General features: G+C 44.0%; 1 protein-coding gene across 2 annotated transcripts in view; it reads right to left on the minus strand.

The window, feature by feature from the left end:
* EFHB (EF-hand domain family member B) overlaps positions 1-23,706 on the minus strand; it is a 37,268-nt gene that overhangs the window by 8,436 nt on the left and 5,126 nt on the right. Inside the window, exons 2-9 of one of the 2 annotated variants that reach the window (XM_029050017.2) lie at positions 22,811-22,873; positions 17,600-17,743; positions 12,634-12,814; positions 11,004-11,114; positions 9,792-9,921; positions 8,662-8,745; positions 2,275-2,342; positions 257-411 (exon numbers count right to left, since the gene is read on the minus strand). In XM_029050017.2, the coding sequence (XP_028905850.1) occupies positions 257-411; positions 2,275-2,342; positions 8,662-8,745; positions 9,792-9,921; positions 11,004-11,114; positions 12,634-12,814; positions 17,600-17,743; positions 22,811-22,873 (936 nt within the window). The remainder of the gene's footprint in view (positions 1-256; positions 412-2,274; positions 2,343-8,661; positions 8,746-9,791; positions 9,922-11,003; positions 11,115-12,633; positions 12,815-17,599; positions 17,744-22,810; positions 22,874-23,706) is intronic. The other variant, XM_029050018.2, reaches the window with a different exon arrangement.

Below are 23,706 nucleotides of genomic sequence, written 5' to 3' on the forward strand. Positions count from 1 at the left end.
AGTTCCCTCATCTGTAAAATGGGGATTAAGAATGTGAGCCCCCTGTGGGATAGGGACTGTGTCCAACACGATTTGCTTCTATCTTCCCCAGTGCATAGTACAGGGCCTGGCACATAGTAAGCCCTTAATAAAGGACACAGTAAGCACTCAGTGAATAAACAGATGTATAAAATGGGCCAGGAGAACAGGACTTGGGGTCCCTCCAGTCACCGGGAAAATTTCAACAAGCCACTGTCATCCTCCCACCTGTGCTGACCTGGTCAAAGTGCCTGAAGGCCGCCAGCAAAGTCCGAAAGTTGTGATAGTTCACATTCTTCAGGTGATGGCGAATCGCTGCCAAGGTAGCACGCTCTTTGTCTTTACCACGGAGGAATTCACTAGGCAGTCTATAACGGAGCAAACCACTAACATCTGATGAAATAGAAGGGCTTAGTCATGCATTTAAGTTTTAAATTTAAGAATGGAAAATAGTACTGTTTTCATTTTTACTGAATAACGGAATAATCAGCCCCTTCCAGGGAAGAGGGAAGAATGGCTGGGAAGCGCCTAAGCATGTGAAGTTTGGAGGTTGAAGTACAGAGGAATCTTAAAGGTTGTGATGTACAGCATCAGATTCCATGTATCATAAGATAAATGCCATTAAGGGTCAGACTAATGATCTATCCAATGTAGCATTCTGTATTCTTTGAAATAGCTCATTGAAGGCCTCTTCTCCATGAGTATACTCAAACCCTCTTGAATCTGGGAAGCAGCATGGCCTAATGGAAAGAGCACAGGCCTGGAAGCCAGAGGACCTGGGCTCTAATCCCAGATCCACCACTAACCTGCTGTGTGATCTTGGGTGAGTCACTTAACTTTTCTGTGCCTCAGTTCCCTAATCTGCAAAATGGGGGTTCAATACCTTTTCTCTTTCCTACTTCCCTCTAGACTGTAAGCTCGATGTGGGTAGGGAACATGTCTACCAACTCTGTTGTATTGAACTATCCCAAGCACTTCATGGAGTGTTCTGTACAAAGTAAACATTCAATAAATGATTTCTTTAACAGTACTTATTAAGCACTTACTATGTGCCAGACCTCGTATAAAATGCTGGGGCAGATACAAGGCAATCAGATTGGACACAGTCCATGTCCCACATGGGGCTCACAGTCTTAATCCCCATTTTACAGATGAGGTAATTTAGGCACAGAGAAGAAAAGTGTCTTGCCCAAGGTCACACAGCAGTCAGAAGCAGATTCCAGGCTTGTGTTCTACTGACTGATTGATTACTTAGACTGGGAGTCCCATGTGGGGTGGGGATTCTATCCTACCTGCATATACTGTATCTGCCCCAGTGCTTAGTGCAGTGCTTGATACATAGCTCGCTCTCCCTTCTGCGTCATCTATACACTTCAATCTTGACCTTTGGACATTTCATATTTGCCCCGCCCCCAACCCCACAGCACTTATATACATATCTAAAATTACATATAAATCGATTCTAAATTATTTATTCATATTAACGCCAGTCTCTTCCTCCAGACTGTAAGCTCATTATGGGCAAGGAATGTGTCTAATTCTGTTGCACTGTACTCTCCCAAGTGCTTAATACAGTGCTCTGCAAATAGTAAGTGCTCAATAAATATGAATGATTGATTGATAGTTCCTGCTTAAACAAATATGATCTAATACAAATTACAAGTAATTACAAGTATTATTATTATCTATTGAAATAATAGATAATAACTCCCATCTTCCCCCAAAACTGTCTGCTCATTTGTTGAAGCTTCAAGGCTGATAACTCAAGCCACTTGAAAATGCAAACCTTTTGATCTTTTCCTAAAATGCTGTATTAGCAACCCATCTCATTTGACTTGCATGAAGTAAAGTATTTCATGTTAGGAAGTATGATGAACATTGAACCAAATCTGAATCTCTGGTGGATGAAGAGATATGTGCGGGTTGCTCTCGATGCCGACATACTCCACTGGATCACTTGATCAACCATGTGCAGAACTCCGACATAAATTTAGCCCAGATTAAAGTGTCTGTCTTTCTCAGTAATTAACATGTCCCTTTAAAATGCTTACTGGGGGCATAGCATACTCAGTAAAATAGAGAATGGAATAAGAATTTCTCTTTTTTGAACCTTGAACGATTTCATCAACTGTACAGTACTTCAGACCTGTAATTTACAGTTTAATATGGAATTTGCTGAGGATGTAGGTATTGCATATAACATATTGAATTCAATGTTATGTATTACTTCGGGGGGAAAAAAAACAGCATATTTACCAAACTCATCTTTTTGGGGAAGCATTCCAAATGTGTGGTCTGGTGGAACATTCCTTGATTCTGCACTACTGTCAGATGATAAGAAAAGAAATCCAAGGACTTTAGATCCCACCAACCCAGGAGCCTGAAATTTGAAATATCGATTCGAGTCCTACAGCTCTTATTTAACGTTTGCCCGTCAGTCAGTTGCCAAAGTTGCTCAGAGGCAACTGTGTTCTTGCCTTGCCACTTGCTGCCCTAATGCAGAGTCCGTCTGCATTCCAACTGCAAAGGCATTTATGGCCACAGGGATTCAGGAAGCCAAGCTTCAAACACACAGTTTTTAACAAGGTGGTTTCACTCTTACAATAGTAGAGTTCCATGTGGTTCACTGCCGCCTGCCCCTCACAGGAAAGGGACAGCTCAGGGGGAAATGTGTGGGCAGGAGACCCTGAGGTGTCACACCTCCAGCCCCTTGTTTAGCCCAGCGTTAGCAGCTGGGACCAGTGATAGCGCAAGTTTGGAGCGAAGCAGCAGAAGCACAGCCTCCACCTGACATTTCAGCTGGCACTCGAGATCCAATCATCTGCCACCCCTACGACACATGTATTCATTTATACCCATCCGCAGTACTTGTGCATGTATAATAATGTTCACTTCCACATTCAATTACTTAGTCTGGTAGCTCATTTTGACGTAGTTCATCCCATCAGCACTGTTTCCCCAGACTGTAAACTCATTGTGGGAATGGAACATGTATACCGAGTCTGTTATATTGTACTCTCCCAAGCACTTAGTACAGCTTTCTGCACAGAGTAACGGCTCAATAAATACCACTGATTGATTATATGATCCTTGTTCTTCCTTCAGTACCTGCTATAAGTAAATATGTTCATGCCTGTTTGGTTTTGTGTTTTTAACAGTATTAGTTAAGTGCTTTTTTAATGGTATTTTTTAAGTGCTTTTTTATGGTATTTCTTAATAATAATAATAATGTTGGTATTTGTTAAGCGCTTACTATGTGCCGAGCACTGTTCTAAGCGCTGGGGTAGACACAGGGGAAACAGGTTGTCCCACGTGGGGCTCACAGTCTTAATCCCCATTTTACAGATGAGGTAACTGAGGCACAGAGAAGTTAAGTAACTTGACCAAAGTCACACAGCTGACAAGTGGCCGAGCCGGGATTCGAACCCATGAACTCTGACTCCAAAGCCCGTGCTCTTTCCACTGAGCCACGCTGCTTCTCTGTCAACTGAGGCACAGAGAAGTTAAGTGACTTGCTCAAGGTCACAGGACAGGCAAGTGGCAGAGCTGGGATTAGAACTCAGGTCCTTCTGATTCCCAGGCCTGTGCTCTATCCATTAGGTCATGCTGCTCTCTGTCAGGCACTGTACTAAGCACTGGGGTAGGTACAAGTTAATCAGGTTGGATATAGTCTCACATGGAGTTCACAGTCTTAATCCCCATTGTACAGATGAGGTAACTGAGGCCCAGAGAAATTAAATGACTTGCCCAGGATCACACAGCAGACAAGTGGAGGAGTCAGAATTAGAACCCAGGTCCTACTGACTTCCAGGATTGTGCTCCATCCACTAGACCACACTGCTTCTTGGTTTCTCTACCTGTCTCTCTCTTTAAATTGTAAACTTCTTGCAGACAGGAAATGTGTCTTGTGCTCCTGTTGTACTTTCCCAAGTGTTCAGGACAGTGAATTGCCCTCACCAGGTGCTCAATAAATTTCCTAACTACTATTACAGATAAAATGGCAATTATCAGCTACCTTGAACCATGTGGTAGTATTATAGCCTTTAGTCACCAAACAGTGGGAGTGTCTGGAGAAGTAGGATTGCTGGTGGGGGGAAGAGAGCAGTTGGGTATCTTGGACTAACTGTCTAAGCTAAGACACCTTCATCCCAACTTCGGTGTCATCTTTGACTCGGCTCTCTCGTTCACCTCACACATCCAATCCGTTACCAAAGCCTGCCGGTCTCACCTTTATAATATTGCCAAGATCCGCCCTTTCCTCTCCACCCAAACGGCTACCTTACTGCTACAGGCTCTCGTAATATCCCGGCTAGACTACTGTGTCAGCTTTCTCTCTGATCTCCCTTCCTCCTCTCTCTCCCCACTCCAGTCTATTCTTCACTCCGCTGCCCAGCTCATCTTCCTGCAGAAACGCTCTGGGCATGTCACTCCCCTTCTTAAAAACCTCCAGTGGTTGCCTATCAACCTCCGCACAAACCAAAAACTTCTCACTCTAGGCTTCAAGGCTCTCCATCACCTTGCCCCTTCCTACCTCTCCTCCCTTCTCTCTTTCTACTGCCCACCCCGCACACTCTGCTCCTCTGCCGCCCACCTCCTCACCGTCCCTCGGTCTCGCCTATCCCGCCGTCGACCCCTGGGCCACGTCCTCCCGCGGTCCTGGAATGCCCTCCCTCCTCACCTCCGCCAAACTAATTCTCTTCCCCTCTTCAAAACCCTACTTAAAGCTCACCTCCTCCAAGAGGCCTTCCCAGACTGAGCTCCCCTTTTCCCTCTTCTCCCTCTACCCCCCCTTCACCTCTCCACAGCTAAACCCTCTTCTCCCCCCTTTCCCTCTGCTCCTCCCCCTCTCCCGTCCCATCCCCTCAGCATTGTACTCATCCGTTCAACTGTATATATCTTCATTACCCTATTTATTTTGTTAATGAGATGTACATCACCCTGATTCTATTTATTTGCTATTGTTTTAATGAGATGTTCTTCCCCTCGATTCTATTTATTGCCATTGTTCTTGTCTGTCTGTCTCCCCTGATTAGACTGTAAGCCCGTCAAAGGCCAGGGACTGTCTCTATGTGTTACCGATTTGTACATTCCAAGTGCTTAGTACAGTGCTCTGCACATAGTAAGTGCTCAATAAATACTATTGAATGAATGAATGAATGAATGAACTTTGCCTGTGAACTCTAAATGGTTCTACCATCTTTCAGATTGAGCACTGGCTAAACTGTACTGGGACCCTCTGGAGAAAAACTGGACTGATTTCACCTCTCTCAACAATAGGGAGAGGTATTTAACAACAATCAATAGTATTTAATGAGTCCTTGCTGTGTGCAGAGCACTGCTTGGGCAAATAAGAGAAACATTTGGATGAAACTGCTGTTTCACATTTGCTTGGTTAAAAAAAAAGATCTCTCCCCAAAGTTTGCCTGGAATATAGGCTTTTTTGTTTCTTTCCAAGTGCTCAGCCACAAGCACTAACCATCAGACATCCTGCCCCAACTCTGCCCTCACCTCAATCTCACCCAAGCCTAGGCCCCTGCAGGAAGCTGAAAAGGTGTGGAGGTAATAGGGACCTCCTGATCCAGCCGAAGCAGAAGGGATCGGAAAGCCACACTGTCGCAGCATGAAGTGACCAAGCAATCTGGCAGCTTGCTTTGTGAGTAAGAGAAGCTCAGAGATTGCACAACGTTTCATGTTACCTGTTTCCATATTTGGCAAGACCTGGAAATTTCTGTACATTCTTATCTGGTTTGGGATGTCTCCACTATTATTTTCTCACAGTAGGATACAATTTGCTTATCATTTAAGGAGTTTGGACCCTGTTTCCCAGTTGTGTTACATAAGCTGTAGGCATGTACTGGTCATTCATCCTTTAAGGATTCACTCTCCGTCCCATCAGCCGTGCACCTTTGTAATGGTAACTGTTCCATTAGGAGGGTGCTGGCCAAGGGTTAATATTCAATGCATATTCGATGTTCCTAAATACTCCCTAGCCACCCTCCTACCTGCTTCAAACTTAATGACTACTTTTAACATTGTGCTCTATTCCAGTCTTACTACCAATCCTGTTTTTCTCACATCGAACTTGTCATTAAGAGTCATTGTTTTTGTTCTTTTTTGAACTAGGCTTTGTCTATGGCACACAAAATAAAAACATAGCAACCAGCTCCAAGGGTTTTTACATGGATTTAGGCCAGGGGTTACCGTTTCTGATGAAACGTGACATGGCAAATTTAAATGGGTAACTGTCCTGTTCAACAGCAAGTTAGCTTTTTATCATAGGGCTCACCTGTCTGCCAAAACTGATCCAGATGAAGTGGGATTTGGAATTTACCCAAATCTACATCGCTTGCCCTGATCTCTCTCCCTCTCTGCAGCCTCGCATTTCCTCTTGCCTTCAAAACATCTCTACTTGGATGTCCTCCTGTCACATCAAGCTTAACATGTCCAAAACAACTCTTTATCTTCCACCCAAACCCTTGTCTCTATCTGTTGCCGAATTGTACATTCCAAGCACTTAGTACAGTGCTCTGCACACAGTAAGCGCTCAGTAAATATGATTGATTGAATGAATGAATGAATGTCATCCCCCTGACTTTCCTATCACTGTGGACGTCACCACCATCCTTCCTGTCTCACAAGCCTTTGGCATTATCCTTGACTCCTCTCTCTCATTCAACCCACATATTCAATCCATAACTAAATCCTGTCGTCCCACCTTCACATCACTAAAATCCTCCCTTTCCTCTCCATCCAAACTGCTATCCTTATCTTCCCTCCCAAGCCCTGTCCTCTTCTTGACTTCCCTTTCACTGTGGATGGTACAACCATCCTTCCCATCTCTCAAGCCCGCAACCTTGGTGTCATCTTTGACTCAGCTCTCTCATTCACCCCCACACATCCAATCCGTCACCAAGACCTGTTGGTCTCATCTTTATAATATTGCCAAGATCCACCTTTTCCTCTTCACCCAAATGTCTATCTTACTGGTACAGGCTCTCATAATATCCCAGTTGGATTATTGTGTCAGCCTTCTCTCTGATCTCCCTTCCTCCTCTCTCTCCCCGCTCCAGTCTATTCTTCATTCCGCTGCCCGGCTCATCTTCCTGCAGAAACGCTCTGGGCATGTCACTCCCCTTCTTAAAAACCTCCAGTTGTTGCCTATCAACCTCCACACAAAACAAAAACTTCTCACTCTAGGCTTCAAGGCTCTCCATCACCTTGCCTCCTCCTACCTCTCCTCCCTTCTTTCTACTGCTCACCCCGCACACTCCATTCCTCAGCAACCCACCTCCTCACCATCCCCCATTCTTGCCTATCCCGCCGTCGACCCCTGGGTCACATCCTCCTGCTGTCCTGGAATGCCCTCCCTCCTCACCTCCGCCAAACTAATTCTCTTCCCCTCTTCAAAGCCCTACTGAGAGCTCACCTCCTCCAAGAGTCCTTCCCAGACTGAGCTTCCCCTTTTCCCTCTGCTCCCTCTGCTGCCTCTCTGACCCCCCCTTCACCTCCCCACAGCTAAGCCCCCTTTTCCCCCCCTTTCCCTCTGCTCCTACCCCTCTCCCTTCCCCTCCCCTCAGCACTGTACTGGTCCGCTCATTTGTATATATTTTTATTACCCTATTTATTTTGTTAATGAGATGTACATCCCCTTAATTCTGTTTATTGCTATTGTTTTAATGAGATGTACATCCCCTTGATTCTATTTATTGCTATTGTTTTTGTCTGTCTGTCTCCCCCGATTAGACTGTAAGCCCGTCAATGGGCAGGGACTGTCTCTATCTGTTGCCAAATTGTACATTCCAAGCACTTAGTACAGTGGTCTGCACATAGTAAGGGCTCAATAAATACTATTGAATGAATGAATGAATATCATGTTAATACAATCACTCATCCTATCCTGCCTGGGTTACTGCATCAGCCTCCTTGCTGAGTTCCCAGCCTCCTGTCTCTCTCCACTTCAGTCCATACTTCACTCTGCTGCCTGGATCGTTTTTCTACAAAAATATTCAGAACATGTCACCACTTTCCTCAAAAATCTCCAGTGGTTGCCCATCCACTTCTCCATCAAATAAAACCTCCTTATCATTGATTTTAAAGCACTCCATCAACTTGCCCCCTCCTACCTCACCTCACTACTCTCCTACTACAACCCAGCCTGCACACTTCGTCCCTTTAATGCCAACCTTCTCACTGTGCCTTGATCTTGCCTATTTTGCCACCAAGCTCTCACAAACATCCTGCCCCTGGCCTGAAACACCCTGTCCCCTCAATTCCGACAATTACTTTCCCTCCCTTCAAAGCCTTATTGAAGGCACATCTCCACCAGGAGGCTTTCCCTTTTTAAGTCCCTGCTTTCCTCTTCTCCCCCTACTTTCTGGATCACCCTGACTTGCTCCCTCTGTTGTTTCCCCCGCCCCACAGCCCCACAGCACTTATGTACATATCTGTAATTTTTTTTATATTAATGTCTGACTCCCCAGTTCTAGACTGAAAGCTTGTTGTGGGCAGGGAATGTGTCTGTTCATTGCTGTATTGTACTCTCCCAAGCGCTCAGTACAGTGCTCTGCACTCAGTAAGCTCTCAATAAATATGAATGAATGAATGAATGAATGAATGAATGAATGAATGAATGAATGAACTTACCAATCAAGAACTTTTCCAATTTGCGGTTGAAATTTTTCTTTGAAATCATCGATATTTTTGGTTACCACCTTTGCTCTTTTCTTCCTGCAATTTAGAAAAAGGTCAAGCAAATACAGTTTTCAAAGAATAACCTTGCTGATGTGTATAGGTTTAATGAAGAGAACAATATAAGTGCTGAGAGAAATATTTTTCAAGTAATTATTAGATTAATTTTTTAAAACAAATTACTCTGCACCCTGGTTATCATTAATTATTATCAATTAATATTAATAATCACCAGCATGCTATTATAAGTGATGATATTAATGCTCCTACCAATAGTAGTAGTATTTGTTAAGTACTTACTATGTTCCAAGCATTGTACTAAGCACTGGGGTCACACAGTCCCTGCTCTTTCCATCTTAAAGTCAGTTTTAAAATACCAATTTAAATTACCTTTAGGGGCTCAAACTACTGGAGTCAGAGGAAAGGGAAGAGAGTGGGGAATTTTAATTCTGACCTAGCCTTCAGATTGGAATGATGGCAGAGAAAGTAAGAATGTGGATTCTGGCATGGCCTTCATTTGAAACTCCTTTGGAAATTCCCTCTTGTGAAATCCCTGAGGAGCTCTGAAAATGCTGTTGTGACTACAGATATAAATTCATCAGAAGAAAGTAACTAGCAATGTAGAAACAGCTTAGAATCTTTGAACAATTTCTACCTGGCTCCCAGGGGAATTCTAGAGTACCAGGAGAATGATGGCAGGGAAGATAGTTGTTAGTACTTTTACATAGTACATTCTTACGCGGTTTCACATAATAAGTAGTCTCCACTTAAAAAACAGCTGTCAATTTGGAACCTGACATAGGAGATTAAAATGGACTTTCAAAGCCCCAGAGAGGAAACATCCCACAAAATAGTCATCCATGATGCAGTGTCTTTAATAATCGTAAGCATCCGTTATGGTCTTTATGATTTCCCAAGATTCGCATTATTAATTCTAAAACATCATAACGGAATTGAAGATGAAAGCTATAAGCCACAGATCTTCTAGAAAAATGAATTCTACTGAAATTTCTGATCCAAAACACTTATAAATCAGAACAATAAAAGTGCTGAAAAATTCTAGTACCTCACATAATTTCACTTACAATTGAAGATTGTGGAATGAACACAGACATTTGGCTAGGTTCCGTCCATCGTTAAAATGAGGTGTTTCCAATCCATACATTTTAAACCTGTGGAAACTGACTGGGTCATAGTTCCTATTCTTTGCCTCTCCTTTGAAAAAAGAGGATTCAAGTTTATTCTAGGTCAACAAACAGAGCTGGAGAAATGGATTGAAAGCACATTATTTGGCCCCTTGCTTTGAAGATTAGATGGTTTTATTAAAGTACTCCATCACTTTTTAGGGGGGAAAGGAGTACAGAGGACATAGGATGCTTGCAATGCAGACTACTGGCTTGGGCATCCTGGTAGATGGGCAGAGATCCTGGTGTTAGCGAGTGGCAATCACTCTTGATCCGAGGAAAGCGCTAGACAGGAAGTGTGTCCCCGCTCAGAGAATATTAGTCTCCACACTAGGGAAAGCCTCGAGGCTTAAAGCCCTGGGGTCCCAGACCACTGGGAGATTCTGCTATTTCCCAGGGCGGGCAGGAGGCAAAAGGCTGCACCCCACACCCCTCAAGTTTCCGCTGAGGAGAACTGACTCTAGTGATTCTGTTCTCACAGCAGCAGCATAATCTCATGGAAAATATGGACCTGGGAGTCAGGGTATGAGCACTCAATCACCTTGCCCCCTCCTACCTCACCTCACTACTCTCCTATTACAACACAGCCCACACACTTAGCTCCCCTAATGCGAAGACTTTCACTGTATCTCGATCCCATCTATCTCACCGTGGATCTCTTGGCCATGTTCTGCTTCTCGGGAAATGCCCTCCCTCTTCATATCTGATGAACAATTACTCTCCTCCACTTCAAAGCCTTGCTGAAGGCACATCTCTTCCAGCAGGCCTTCCCTAAGCCTTCCCTTTCCTCTTCTCCTACTCCCTTCTGCGTCATCCTGACTTGTTCCCTTTATTCATCCCTCCTCCCAGCCCTACAGCACTCTAGACTGTAAGTTCATTGTGGGCAGGGCATGTATCTGTTGATATACTCTCCTAAGTACTAAATACAGTGCTCTACACACAGTAAGCACTCAATAAATACAAATGATTGATGAATGACTGGTTCCATTTCTAACAAAATGATTTCGGGGAGGTGTTCACCTAACTGTCAAACAGGATCATTATTTCCCATCTCTTTTTTATTCTGAGGATGGAAGATAACACACAAATGTAAGTTGTTGTGCCTGATCTTACCCGGGCCGTAATCATTGTGCGAGATGATGTACAGATCCCGCCCTTCTTCCCACTCCCTAAAAACTTGGTCAAAGGATTTGGATGGATTTATCAACTCTCTGGCAGGTAATCCTGAAAACAAAACAAATAAAAGTAACCTACTTTACCTAGAGACAATGATCAGACTAGATTTCAATATAATACCAGAAAAGATTTTGAGTTCAATCTTACCTCAATTTAGCTGTAGTTAGTTAAGAATGCATATTAACTCCATCAGCCACTGCAGCAGGAGTCACCTCCTCCCCAGCTCCCTTTAAAAGGGAAGCAGTGGAGGGCTCTGAGGATCCCTGCTAGCTGTCGTTCAGAGAGGATCCACAAAGACCAGCCGAGAGCTCCTAGAATCAGAGGAGGCCAGGACTCGGAGCTAAGGCCAAGGATACGAGAAAGAAGCGGAGAAGCCAGAAAGTAAGGAGCTGCTTCTGGAAGGAATGTGGTCAGCTGAACTGCTCCCAGACCTTGGCCCTCAAGTAAAGGCTAGTGCTCTCACTGGCAGCATCGAGGGAAATGGAATAGCAAGGGCTCTCTGTGCCTAGAGCAAAATAGTGGGCCTTCACATATACTCAGACAACAGCAACTTATTGGACTAAACGATCTTTGTGACTCTTATCACTATTGCACAGGACGGTACCCAGACCTTGCACCTGTTTTAACCCAGCAGGTGATGAAAGAAGGATAAAAGTTTAGCTTCTGGAATTTCTCTCTTTGAAGGACACGGTCTTAGACCCAACTTTTCATTGGCTGCCAATAGCTTTAAGGGGGAAAAGAAAGCTTAAGCAGTCCTATGAGGGAGTTGCGGTTAAAAGAGTGGGAAAGTCCACCTTCTGGCTTTTACTAAATGCCTAAATGTAAGCAACCTCCAACTCTGTGTCCCATAGGAAAATTTCCAAAACTTAGAAAACCTCAAATGGAATTGGTGAAGCTCATTTCAAATTAGGGCTTTAAGATTCACAGCATGTGGTCAAGGATTGTCTCTCTTTATTGCTGAATTGTACTTTCCAAGTGCTTAGTACAGTGCTCTGCACACAGTAAGTGCTCAATAAATACGAATGAATGAATGAATGTTCCAGGACCCCACAACAGGGACTTGTCTCACAAAGATAAAAGGAAAATTGTGACCTCACCCATCTTCTCACTGTTGAGAACCTTGTGGCTACTTCAGCCTAATCTAGGCTGGGCAGGATTTCCAATAAAGACCCAGTTCACACATACCCACTCTAATCCCTTCGCTTATTATTGGCTGCTCTCTGTCTTCCCAGTAGGATGTTGGAGCCTGCAGTGAGAGGGTGTTGCCAAAGGGAAAGGGAACTGGCATCTCTTTCTGGGCATGTACTCTGCTTCTCTAATGGCTTTGTGCCCGTGGGGGCCCATGGGAGGCAGAGAGCAGTGATGTGGTGCTTCAGGGGTGAGGGAGGATACCCACACCCACACCCACTCATAAACACACTGACCCCAGGAGAAAAGCAATCCTCTGACTGACCTCATGCCCCTCTCCACAAGAGTGGCACCTGCCACTCGGATCGAGCCCTTGGCCCACCTCTGAGATGAGGACGGTCCTGTATTCAGAGAGAACACTTAAAGCATCTATTGTTACCTCTGATGCTGGTTGTTCCAAAGGTTGTGTTAACTATATCCAGACCTTTAGGCAGTTTTGATGTTTGATCACAGGATTTCCCTAATGGTTTTCGTTTATTACTTAAGTAAAACGATTCTCTTTTCTCACTGAATATGCGTTCAGATGTACTGATAACAGATGGATTTATCAATGCTCCTACCTGAATAAACCACAAATCACACAAATGTAAAAGACCAAAGTTAGAGACAATCCCTAGAGACGCCTTAGACTTACATTAGAGCACAGCCCAACAATTCAAAATTTGTTAAAAAAAAAAACTAATGAAAGTCAAAAAAGTAAATATAAACTCGGGCTGTGAGAATAATCAAACCAAATCCTCCATAGACCAAAATATCTACTTCGGGACCTGAATGGGTAGGTCCACTCAGCCTAACGTCCCCCAGTGAACTGCCTTCTCTCCCCATCTGAATGTGCATTGGACCTAGCCTAAGAACTTCCAATAATGTCTCAGAGGGAAACTGAGAAAGGGCTTGGAAGACATGATCAGGGGGTCCTAACTCCATGACTGATAGGGGAGGCACCAAGGCCTAGTGGAAAGAGCCGGGATTGGGAGTCGGAAGACCCAGGTTCTAGTTCTGGTGCTACCACTTTCCTGCTGTGTGACATTAGACAAGTCACTGAACTCCTCTCTGCCTTAGTTTTCTTGTCTATAAAACAGGCATAAAAACCTGTTAACTGTTAGACTGTGAGTCTTATTTGAGACATGGACTATGTTTAATTAGACTATATTTACCTCAGTTCATAGCACGGTGCTTCACACACAGTTAGCATTTACAAATTTCATTATTATTGTTACTATATGTATTGTATCCATGTGTAATTTTCTCAAAATTGGAAAATGCCCCCTTTTCAGAAATGAAGTCTAGGCTGTAGTCAAGAGTATGCAGTTTTTTGCTGTTTTTTTCTTACGGTTCCTTTCCTCTATGTTAAACCCACAAAAAGTATCGATGAGTGAGCTCTCCTAATCCATAATCCATGCAGGTGCCCTCTCAGTAGGGCAAAAGAGATGTAATCTCAACTGAGTACAACCAATACATATTTATAGACACAGGCTAAATTTACTTTGTAAAGAAGGGAACATACTAGGTGGTGTCTGTAAATCAGGGGTGATGGGGAAAGGTATCTTCGATCCTGGGATGGAATTCAGCCTGGCTGGCCTGGAAAATGCTAATCTGGGCTCGGCAGATACTTGTTTTTAGCACTTTCTCATCAGTTCAGTAGGTGACTTGGTGTTTAGTTGATGTTTGAGAGTGGCAGCAGTAACAGGATAGTGAGACTGATACAGGGATGGATGGGGGACAAGGAAAACTTCTCTAGGCTGATGTCAGGGGTCTTGGAGCAGGACAAGTCAAGGGCTTGATGTCTCTCTGAAGATCTAACAATGGGACCAGATGGCATCATGGCTGAAATAGAAATATCTCCTAAAAAATTCCACTGCCACTAATTCTAGTTCCTGGGATTGGGCTTGTCATTATGTATTCTAATCAGTCAGGCTTACACTAAGCAGTTTGAAATTAATCAGATCTCATTTGGAAATGCACTGTAGAAACTGTGCTCAAGCCCTCCTTTTAGTTGATTAGCTTTTGGGAGTTTAAAAGAAACAATTGGGGCTGATCTTTTTTAACAGGAAAGTGTAATTCAGCCAATCAAACTTTCAATCAATCAATGGTATTTCTCAAATGCTATCTGTGGGCAGAACATCGCACCCAGCATTTGGAAAAGTACAATACAATAGGCAGGCATGATCCCTGGCCTCAAGAAGATTACAATCCAGTGGCTTTGTAGTCTTTCCAGTTCTCCCATTGGCCTACTGTTGACAAGGACAGTATGACAAGCTGGATACACAATAATAATAATGATAACAGTATTAAGTGCTCACTATGTGCCATGCAATATGCTAAGTGCTGGGGTAGACACAGGATGATCAGATTGGACTCAGTCCCTGTCTCTCACAGGGCTCATGCTCCAAGAGATGTTACCAGAGATGGGGCACAGGCATTATTCTGGGAAACAAGCATTTCTTCAACATTCCAGGAAACACAAAAGTTCAGGGACTGAATGGGGTGGTCATTTTTTTTTCTCTTTAATCTTGCAATTTTGCCCTAATCTCCTTCATGCAACAGGAGATACATGTCTCTGGTTGGTAGGTGGCCCCTAGGGGCTTTGAGACTGGAGCACAGTAAGCGGCCAGAACTGTTGAATAATTTAATTGAGATCTCCAATAAGGGGAAAGGAAAGACAGCAAATTAGGAGACTCTACAATGAATGAATCAGAAGATACCCTCTGGGAGATTTGAGCAGTTGTGAAGAGGAATTGGGCATATTAGAAGGAAAACCTGAAATATTTTTTAGTGGTGAAGAAAAATGGTTTCATTATTTCACTGAAAGAGAAGACATTAACTCATTGCTTCAAGCACCTTAGAACTTTTCCCTTGGACGTGTGTGTGTGTGTGTGTGTATGTGTGTGTGTGTGTGTAGGGGGCAGGGGTTGTTTGGTTTTTTTGGTATTTGTTAAGCACTTACTAGGTACCAGGCACTGTACTAAGCACTAGGGTAGATACAAGTCAATCAGGTTGGACACAGTCCCTGTCCCACATGGGGCTCACAGTCTTAATCCCAATTTTACATGTGACACAACTGAGGAACAGAGAAGTAAGTGACCTCCCCAAGGTCACACAGGAGACAAGTGGCAGAGTTGGGATTAGAACCCAGGTCCTTCTGACTACCAACCTATGCTTTTATCCACTAGGTCATTATGTTTCTCTAACTTTTGCTTGTTATTGTTTCTGCTTGCTACTAATTCTGGTGTCTCAGTCTCCACTCTCACTTTTGGCTTGAGGTAAGGCTGGGCATGTACATCCAGCCAAACCTCCAGAATCTGGTGGCACCAGGAAAATTGAAGCCACCTAGAGAGCTCTTAACCTGCACTCCAATTTACCACTGTGCCCAGAGAACTTGGGGAACACTATGGGTGAAAAACTCCACTCCATTCTGAAAGTTTCACAAGGCTTCTGGGAAGAGACCACTAATTGTGGTGTGGCCCAAGGAAACACTGAACAGGCATGAATTTTTCTAGTCTACAATCTCTGGGTGCCTTTGCACTCATGACAGGATACCCCAAAACTCATTCTACCTTTGCTCTACCCCTGGACCCTTTCAGGATCTCTCTCCTTGCTGGAGGAAATAGTGTGCAGCTCAGTGTTTTGTCATCTGGAGAAAGGTTATCCCATTTTTGCTTTTAACCCTAACCCTGGAGTGGCCTGATTCTCTCTGGCTTGCTCACTGGCTTTTCACAGTGAAGATGAGAACCACCAACGAACAGTCAGCGGCAGATTACTTGTGACTTGGAGATGGAAATATAAAGTCAGTGGTTCCATCCAAAATTGTAGGATTCAGAAAGGAACTGAACTGGCTCAGAGAGCCCAAGAGGAGCTGCACTGGTAGACAGCAGACTCTTCAGGTCTGGATTCAGCTTGAGATCCTGAGAGTCCCAGGCCCAGGAGGGAATTCCCCGCACCATCAAAGGGCTGAGTTCCTAGGTCTTTCTATCATCTTCGGTTTGAACTGGGCCTATGGAACTGTGATTGAGCATCCAACCCGGCTCTTCCAGGGGGTCCTCAGCCCACCTCGGCCACCCCCGACACCTAGACTCAGGGGTCTATTGCCCAGAGACAACTTGGGGATCGCCGGACTGCTTCCCCTCACTGGGAGGGGAATAGCAGCTGAATGACACTTGGGCATCATTGGAACATCAGGGTTTCTCTTGCCAACTGTAGGGGTTACATTCCTGAAAATGCTCGCACTGGGTAATACAGTGACTGGTAACAACAGAGGCTTATGAAATAAAGGAAACTCTATGGCTTCAGTCGCGCCTAGTGGAATTCAGGATGTTCTGTCATGGGGGGGACAAGACAAGGGAAAGCTTTCTAAACCCATCTCAAGCCAGCTGTGCTCTCTCTCCCTTGGTACTTCCAACCTGGACCTACTGCTACCTATGAGGGAAGCAGTGTGGCCTGGTGATATTAGCACAGGACTTGGAGTGAGGAAATCTAGGTTCTAATCTCAGCTACGCTGGGTGATCTTTGGCAAGTCACAACGTCACTGGGCCTCAGTTTCCTCATCTGTAAAATAGGGATTCAGTTCCTGTTCTCCTTAGATTGTGAACCCCATGTGAGGCAGGGACTGATTTCATCTGATTGTATAATAATAATAATTATTATGGTATTTGCTAAGTGCTTACTATGTGCCAAGCACTGTTCTAAGATCTGGGGTAGATACAAGGTAATCAGGTTGTCCCATGTGAGGCCCCCAGTCTTATTCCCCATTTTACAGATAAGGTAACTGAGGCATGGAGAAGTTAAGCAGTTTGCCCAAGGTCACAAAGCCGATTAGTGGCAGAGTCGGGATTAGAACTCACGTCCCCTGACTCCCAAGCCCGTGCTCTTTCCCAAGCCATACTGCTTCTCTTCTCCAGTGCTGGGCACATAAGTAAGCATTTTAACAAATCCCACAGTTATTATTATTATTACTCTAGCAATAGTACTTACTCCCATAATGCAGGAATTCAATGGGGACTACCTAAAGTTCCCTGTTTTGAACCCATAAGTTAAGGTTCAGTTACCAGTAAAGAATTAACAATTTATTTCCTGTCTAATGCTAATAATTACTGATTTAGAGAAACTCTGAAGTAGCAAGTGAAAAGGCAGTGAGCCTGCTTTGGCAACTAGTATAGTTACAGTTGTGGAAAACCATGGTTACTCAAAACTGGGCAATGTGGTGGTCAAAATGGTACCTGGAAAATTAATCTTAAGTACTCAAAACTCAAGTTAGCAAAGGAAACCCGCACCCTGATGTTTTTTCAGCCAAACCCTATCGAGGAGACGCTGAAGAAAGCATAGAAAGTAAACATAAAAGAGAAATTTACTTTTAGTGAATAAGAGTTTCTCATGCCATGTGTTAACTGGGCGGCGATATTAGGATCTTTTGCCCTTCCATAAAATACTCTTTCGGCTCCTGGAGGTGGATTTGAAGTATTGAGAAATTTTCTCACCACAGGTGGAGTGATAAGCTGTAACACAATGAAACAAGGATCATCTATGTTACACTGGATATCAAGCCCTGTATAAAATCATGAATGGAATTGATTGCAATGAATACACTTAATGCCGTTAAGTCACAGGAACAGAACGACACGTTTATGGAATCCGTGTAAATATGCAAATGCTACTAAAGGAATGTCTGATGTTCACACTGAAAATGAAAGATAAAAATGAACACGCTAGCAAATGTTATCTTTTTCTTTACACACAGTAGAATGGGAACAGATTAGTAAGTACAAAGAGATAGGGGATGCAGTTAAAACACATGCAATGAAAGAGATAGAAGGTCGTCCGTTCTTTACCTGGGGAAAATGGACTCACTTCCTTCGGGGCACCCAAAGAATGTTATCCAAGATGGTAGGGGGTGAACGCTGCTATTTACAAGATGCCCAGCAACTTAGTTGGGCATGTCCGGAAGATTCTCGAAACACTATAATGGTGATTTTCTGGGTGCGTAATCATATCGTTGATATTAATAGATGAGGTCCAATTACTATTTCATGGAAAGCTCAAGCCAATGGAAGAAAACAGGCCTAAACATGTAAGTTGATTTATTTATCCCAAGTTAATAAAAAAGTTTAGAGATTTACAGGCTGGTGTGAAAGCCATACAAATGGAACATCTCTAAGGCTAGGAGAGGGGCAGGGACCAGTCGCTTCAGCTCTGGCTTTTGGGATGGGGGAGGGTTCATGCAGGGAATGAATGCTCTGTGTCTTTGTGGAGTTATTGCTCCCCAAGAGAGGAAGGGCTTTCGTCACTTGTAAAGCTTGTGCCAGTCACTATGGAGGGTCCTAGTACCAGTTTGCCCTCTAGACTGTAGGCTCATTGTGGGCAGGGAATGTGTCTGTTTATTGTCGTATTGTACTCTCCTAAGCGCTCAGTACAGTGCCCTGCACACAGAAAGCGCTCAATAAATACAATTGAATGAATGAATAATACTCATTTCTTTTGTCCTTCCAGTTTGAAGATGCTGCTGCTGAAGAGAAGCAGTGTGGCTCAGTGGAAAGAACATGGGCTTTGGAGTCAGGGCTCATGAGTTCAAATCCCAGCTCTGCCACTTGTCTGCTGTGTGACTGTGGGCAAGTCACTTAACTTCTCTGTGCCTCAGTTCCCTCATCTGTAAAATGGGGATTAAGACTGTGAGCCCCACGTGGGACAACCTGATTCCCCTATGTCTACCCCAGCGCTTAGAACAGTGCTTGGCACATGGTAAGCGCTTAACAAATACCAACATTATTATTATTAAGTTAACGTTTTAACAGTGTGTGCTGGAAATGAGGTGTGTCTCACAATCTCTGCTACATTGTGTGCACATGAAATTGCCCCTTACCGATGACTGCACCAGCTACCCACAATGCCCAGCACTGTTTTCATTTCCCCTCTGTGTCATCATCTCAAAACATCTGGACTGAGAATCACCTCAACTTTAACTGAAAAATTCCAGCTTGGTTGGTTTTCTGCTCCTGTTTTGACTGTACTTGGAGATGTCCCACGGATTGAGGCTGTGCTTCTAGGTGTCTTTAAGGCGTTCCTTCTGTCCACCATGTTTATGACTTCTCCAAAGAGGAGATGGGAGATGAGCTGATGTCATTGATTCTCGTTACATGTCCCACCCAGCAAAGATGTGATGCATCAACGCTGGTGGACAGACTATATTTCTGGGCCCCATGGTCTGTTGATCCAGATTGCCATTTGATGGTATGGGTTGCACTTAAGTGGCATTGATGGAACTTTTCCAGAAGTGAAAAGTTGTTTTTCACAGTGGGCTGGTTTCACAGTCACATAGAATAGACACTATAACTCATCTATAGGCCTTCAATTTGGTCTAAATCTGATTCAGTCAATCAATTGTGTTTACTGAGTGTATACTGCATGCAGAGCACTGTACTAAGCACTTGGTAGAGTGCAATACAGTTGAAGACACAATCCCTGCCCTCAAGGAGCTTTCTGTGTTGGTGCTACCTGCAAGTCTCCCAGAGAACATCTTGACCCTCTTGAATTGATCTACCTCAGGGTCTACTCTTGAATAACTGGAAGATGTCGTGGTTTAGTAGAGAAGCAGCGTGGCTTAGTGGAAAGAGCATGGGCTTGGGAGTCTGGAGGATGTGAGTTCTAATCCCAGCTCCACCACATGTCTGCTTTGTGACCTTGGGCAAACCACTTAACTTATCTGTGCCTCAGTTACCTCATCTGGAAGATGGGGATTAGGACCATGAGCCATGGCTGGAGAAGTAGCGTGGCTCAGTGGAAAGAGCCCGAGCTTGGGAGTCAGAGGTCGTGGGTTCGAATCCCGGATCTGCCACTTGTCAGCTGTGTGACTGTGGACAAGTCACTTAACTTCTCTGGGCCTCAGTTGCCTCATCTGTAAAATGGGGATTAAGACTCTGAGCCTCACGTGGGACAACCTGATTACCCTGTATCTCCCCCAGCACTTAGAACAGTGCTCTGCACATAGTAAGCACTTAACAAATACCAACATTATTATTATTATGTGGGACAACCTGATTACCTTGTATCTACCCCAGTGCTTAGAACTGTGCTTGGCACATAGTAAGCTCTTAAATACCATAATAATAATAATAATTGATTGTGATTGATTGATTGATTGATGTGTGCTTCCTAGGTGGCAAAATTCACTGGGAGCATTCAGGTACAGTGCAGTGCTCTGGGTCTAGTAAGCCCTCAATAAATACGATTCATTGATAGAGGTTTATGTCACTGGTGGAAATCCTTGCCTGTGTCTAGAGCCGGTCTGGGATAGGAGACTTTTTTGACTAATTGCTGATCAATAGCATTTCAGTGGTTTGAACCAGGAGCCCCTTAGTTCGACCAGAATGGGTGCCACATTGAACAATGGCTTGAGTGACAAGTAACAAGTAACAAGTAACAAAAGGCACAGCCATGCCCTTTGCTGAGGTCTCATAAAGCACTCTGTCCTATGACATTATTCGACATGGGGTTCCTGGCTAAAATTCCTAGAATGAGAAGCAATTGTCCCTCTTTCAAACAAGGCACCCAAAAGGAATCCAAAATACTCAGATAAAGCTTTCTTTAGGATTCTGGCACCCAAAAGGAAAATATTTTTTTATCTTGCCAGAATCCTAAAGAAAACGCTGAGTACTTTGAAGAAATGTAAAACTCTGATTCACCATCTCTGCTAACAAATAATGTTTTAATCAGAGGCCTAATTGAATAGGATGCAAAAAGGTAAATTCAGACAAAGATTTCAAACCACAAACTACGTTGACCCTTCAAAATAGATCGTCAAGCCCCTCTTTGCTGGCATGTCTTCCCAGCAGCTGAATGAAGGGGAGTGGGGTCAGCTCTGAAGCGATTCATCCCTCACCCTGCATCAGGAGGGGAAAAGAGAAAGGAGAAATCTCTCTTCAAATCCATCAAGGCTAGCTCTGGGTCTTGCCTCCACCCAGGACCACCTTGATTGATGGCTCAAGCCCCTTTTGCTTCTCCTTTCATTCCCTACAGCTCCTTGGTCAACCTTCACTAGATCTACTGGAAGACCAAAGACTGACCATGATGCAGTACAGCAAACATTCATGCTGTCATTTGGGAACTGAGCAAGAGTTGAGGTGGTTTAGTGCAAACCATCACTGTTCTTATCAGTGCATGCCCTGATAAAAATAGAATTCTTCTCTTGCCTCCCTGGCCTTTCAATCAGTCAATCAGTGATATTGACTGAGCTCTTACTGTGTTGCAGAGCACTGCACTAAGCTTTTGGGAGAGGACAATACAACAGAGTTGGCATCCTTCCACTGAAGTCCTAAACAATTTCGGCTTCTGGTTTGCTGAAGGGACAGTGGCGGCAGCAGTAGCCACATCTATGACATCCCGCTTTGGTGTTTGAAAGGCCCAGTTCAGAAATACAGTCCTTACCCAGCTAGGGCAAGGGGCCTAGGATAGTGGAAGAGACCATATTTTGGCCATCCTCGCATTCACAGATAAAAATCTTCCATCTGGTAGGGTTAACTTTAAATATAGCAGTCGTGCGTGTGAATGAGACTATCCCAGGTATTAATTTGAACATTTACTTTTGTAGACTCACGTCCGCCACTCTGAGTGCCCTTATATACCCAGAATACATTTTTATAGGAAACTACCCAGCAGTAGTGAACCAAAGTTTCACAAGCAAATATTACTCGATTAAAGATTTGTTTTTCTTCATGTGGTTTATAAAACCCAGTTTCAGCATTTCCCTGATATCGGGAAACAGGAGGAGATGGGAGGTTCATTCAGCAAAACTAAGAAATATAATCTAAAGTTCTGCTTCCCACATTCCTCTTATAAAAATTAAATCAACAGTGGCAAAACACCCCAGGGAAAATGATCTGGTGCTGGGCTCACCTTTCCTCCATTTGTGAATAATGAGCTGTTAAAGTCCTAGGGGTAAGCACTGCTTAGTACAGTGCAAATGCTCAGGCCAGTTCTCTGCCCATGGTAAGCGCTCAGTAAGTGCCACTGAATGATCTGAAGGTTGTTGCTAGCCTGATGGAGTATGATGGAGTCTCTCTTCAGGGAAAACAGATGAGCCTGAGACTTCAGAACCAGGACTCTGTGATACACACACACTCTAGTCTCACTGGGGCTTGAGCACAACGAGCGAGTAGAGGGGAGGGATGCAAATCATTGCAAAGTGCATATGTGGTCTTTGCCCATGTTCGCCAGCAACAGGAAGACCTAGAACCCAGGTCTCCCGATTCTCCGAGAAATGTTCTTCTCAGAGGACTCGCTGATACTTAGATTAAAATCTGTAAGCACCTCTTCCTCTGGCAAAAATAGAAGTCTTTTTTTCTAGGCGGGGAGACCTATCAGTTTCCTCCTCACTTCCAAACCTGTAATAGGGAAGGGTTTGGTCTAAGGACCAATCAGTATATTAATGGTACTTACTGGGAACGTATTCTATGCAGAGCACCGTACTAAGTGCTTGAGAGAGTGATCGAGATTTTACTTGTTTTTTTAAATTTTTTTAAACGTGATGCCAGTGGTAGCAACAAGAGCACAAATGCAGACTGAACACTCACCCGCGGAAGTTTCTCCCTGAGGCAGGCTGCGACCCTGTACCCAGTTGGATAAAGCTTCCCGGCCTAAAAAACAAAAATGAGGGACTGCAGAGGTAAGGATTAGCGCTTGTTGGGAATGACATTTTCTTTTGCCTGGCCCCAGGCTGACAAACTAATTTCAACATTAAAAGAGCCTAATGAAATCATGTCTTATTGAAATATAGGATGCATCATCACAGTACCCAGCAGCTCTGTAGATACTCACAGAGTTGGAGATAACTTCAATCGATAATATTTACTGAGGTCCTAATGGGAGCAGAGCGCTATATTAAACACGGTTCTGGATCCTCTATTCTTCACACTTAACACACAGTCCCTTGGGGAGCTCATCTGCTTCCATGGCTTCAAATACTTCCTCTCTGTGGCCTTTACTAACCCCAACTTCAGGCCAGCTCTGCAATCTCCTGTTTCCTCCTTCCTCCAGGTCATCGTTATGTAGATCCCCGGCTAGTAGCTCAAGATCAATCTATCCCAAAATGAACAAAACTCTTCATCTTCCCTTCCAATTCCTCTCTTCTTCACCAACACTCCCATCTCAGTTGACAATACTACCATCCACCTTCCCCATCTTGAAAGTCCGCATCCTTGCCCTAAACCTTTGACTTTTCCATATTCAGTTTGTCATCAAATCCTTTTTGTTTTTCCTCCGGAAAATTCATGAGATCTGCTTTGTTTTGTCCATCTAAATGGTCACCATGCTGGTACAGGCAACTGTCCTAACCCACCTTGAATATATTTATTCAATCGTATTTATTAGGTATTAATTGTATTTATGTATTGTGCAGAGCACTCTAGCAAGTGCTTGGAAAGTACAATACGGAAGCAGCATGGCCAAGTGGAAAGAGCACAGACCTGGG

The sequence above is a fragment of the Ornithorhynchus anatinus genome, chromosome X1 (assembly GCF_004115215.2).
Source record: "Ornithorhynchus anatinus isolate Pmale09 chromosome X1, mOrnAna1.pri.v4, whole genome shotgun sequence".
Taxonomy (NCBI): domain Eukaryota; kingdom Metazoa; phylum Chordata; class Mammalia; order Monotremata; family Ornithorhynchidae; genus Ornithorhynchus; species Ornithorhynchus anatinus.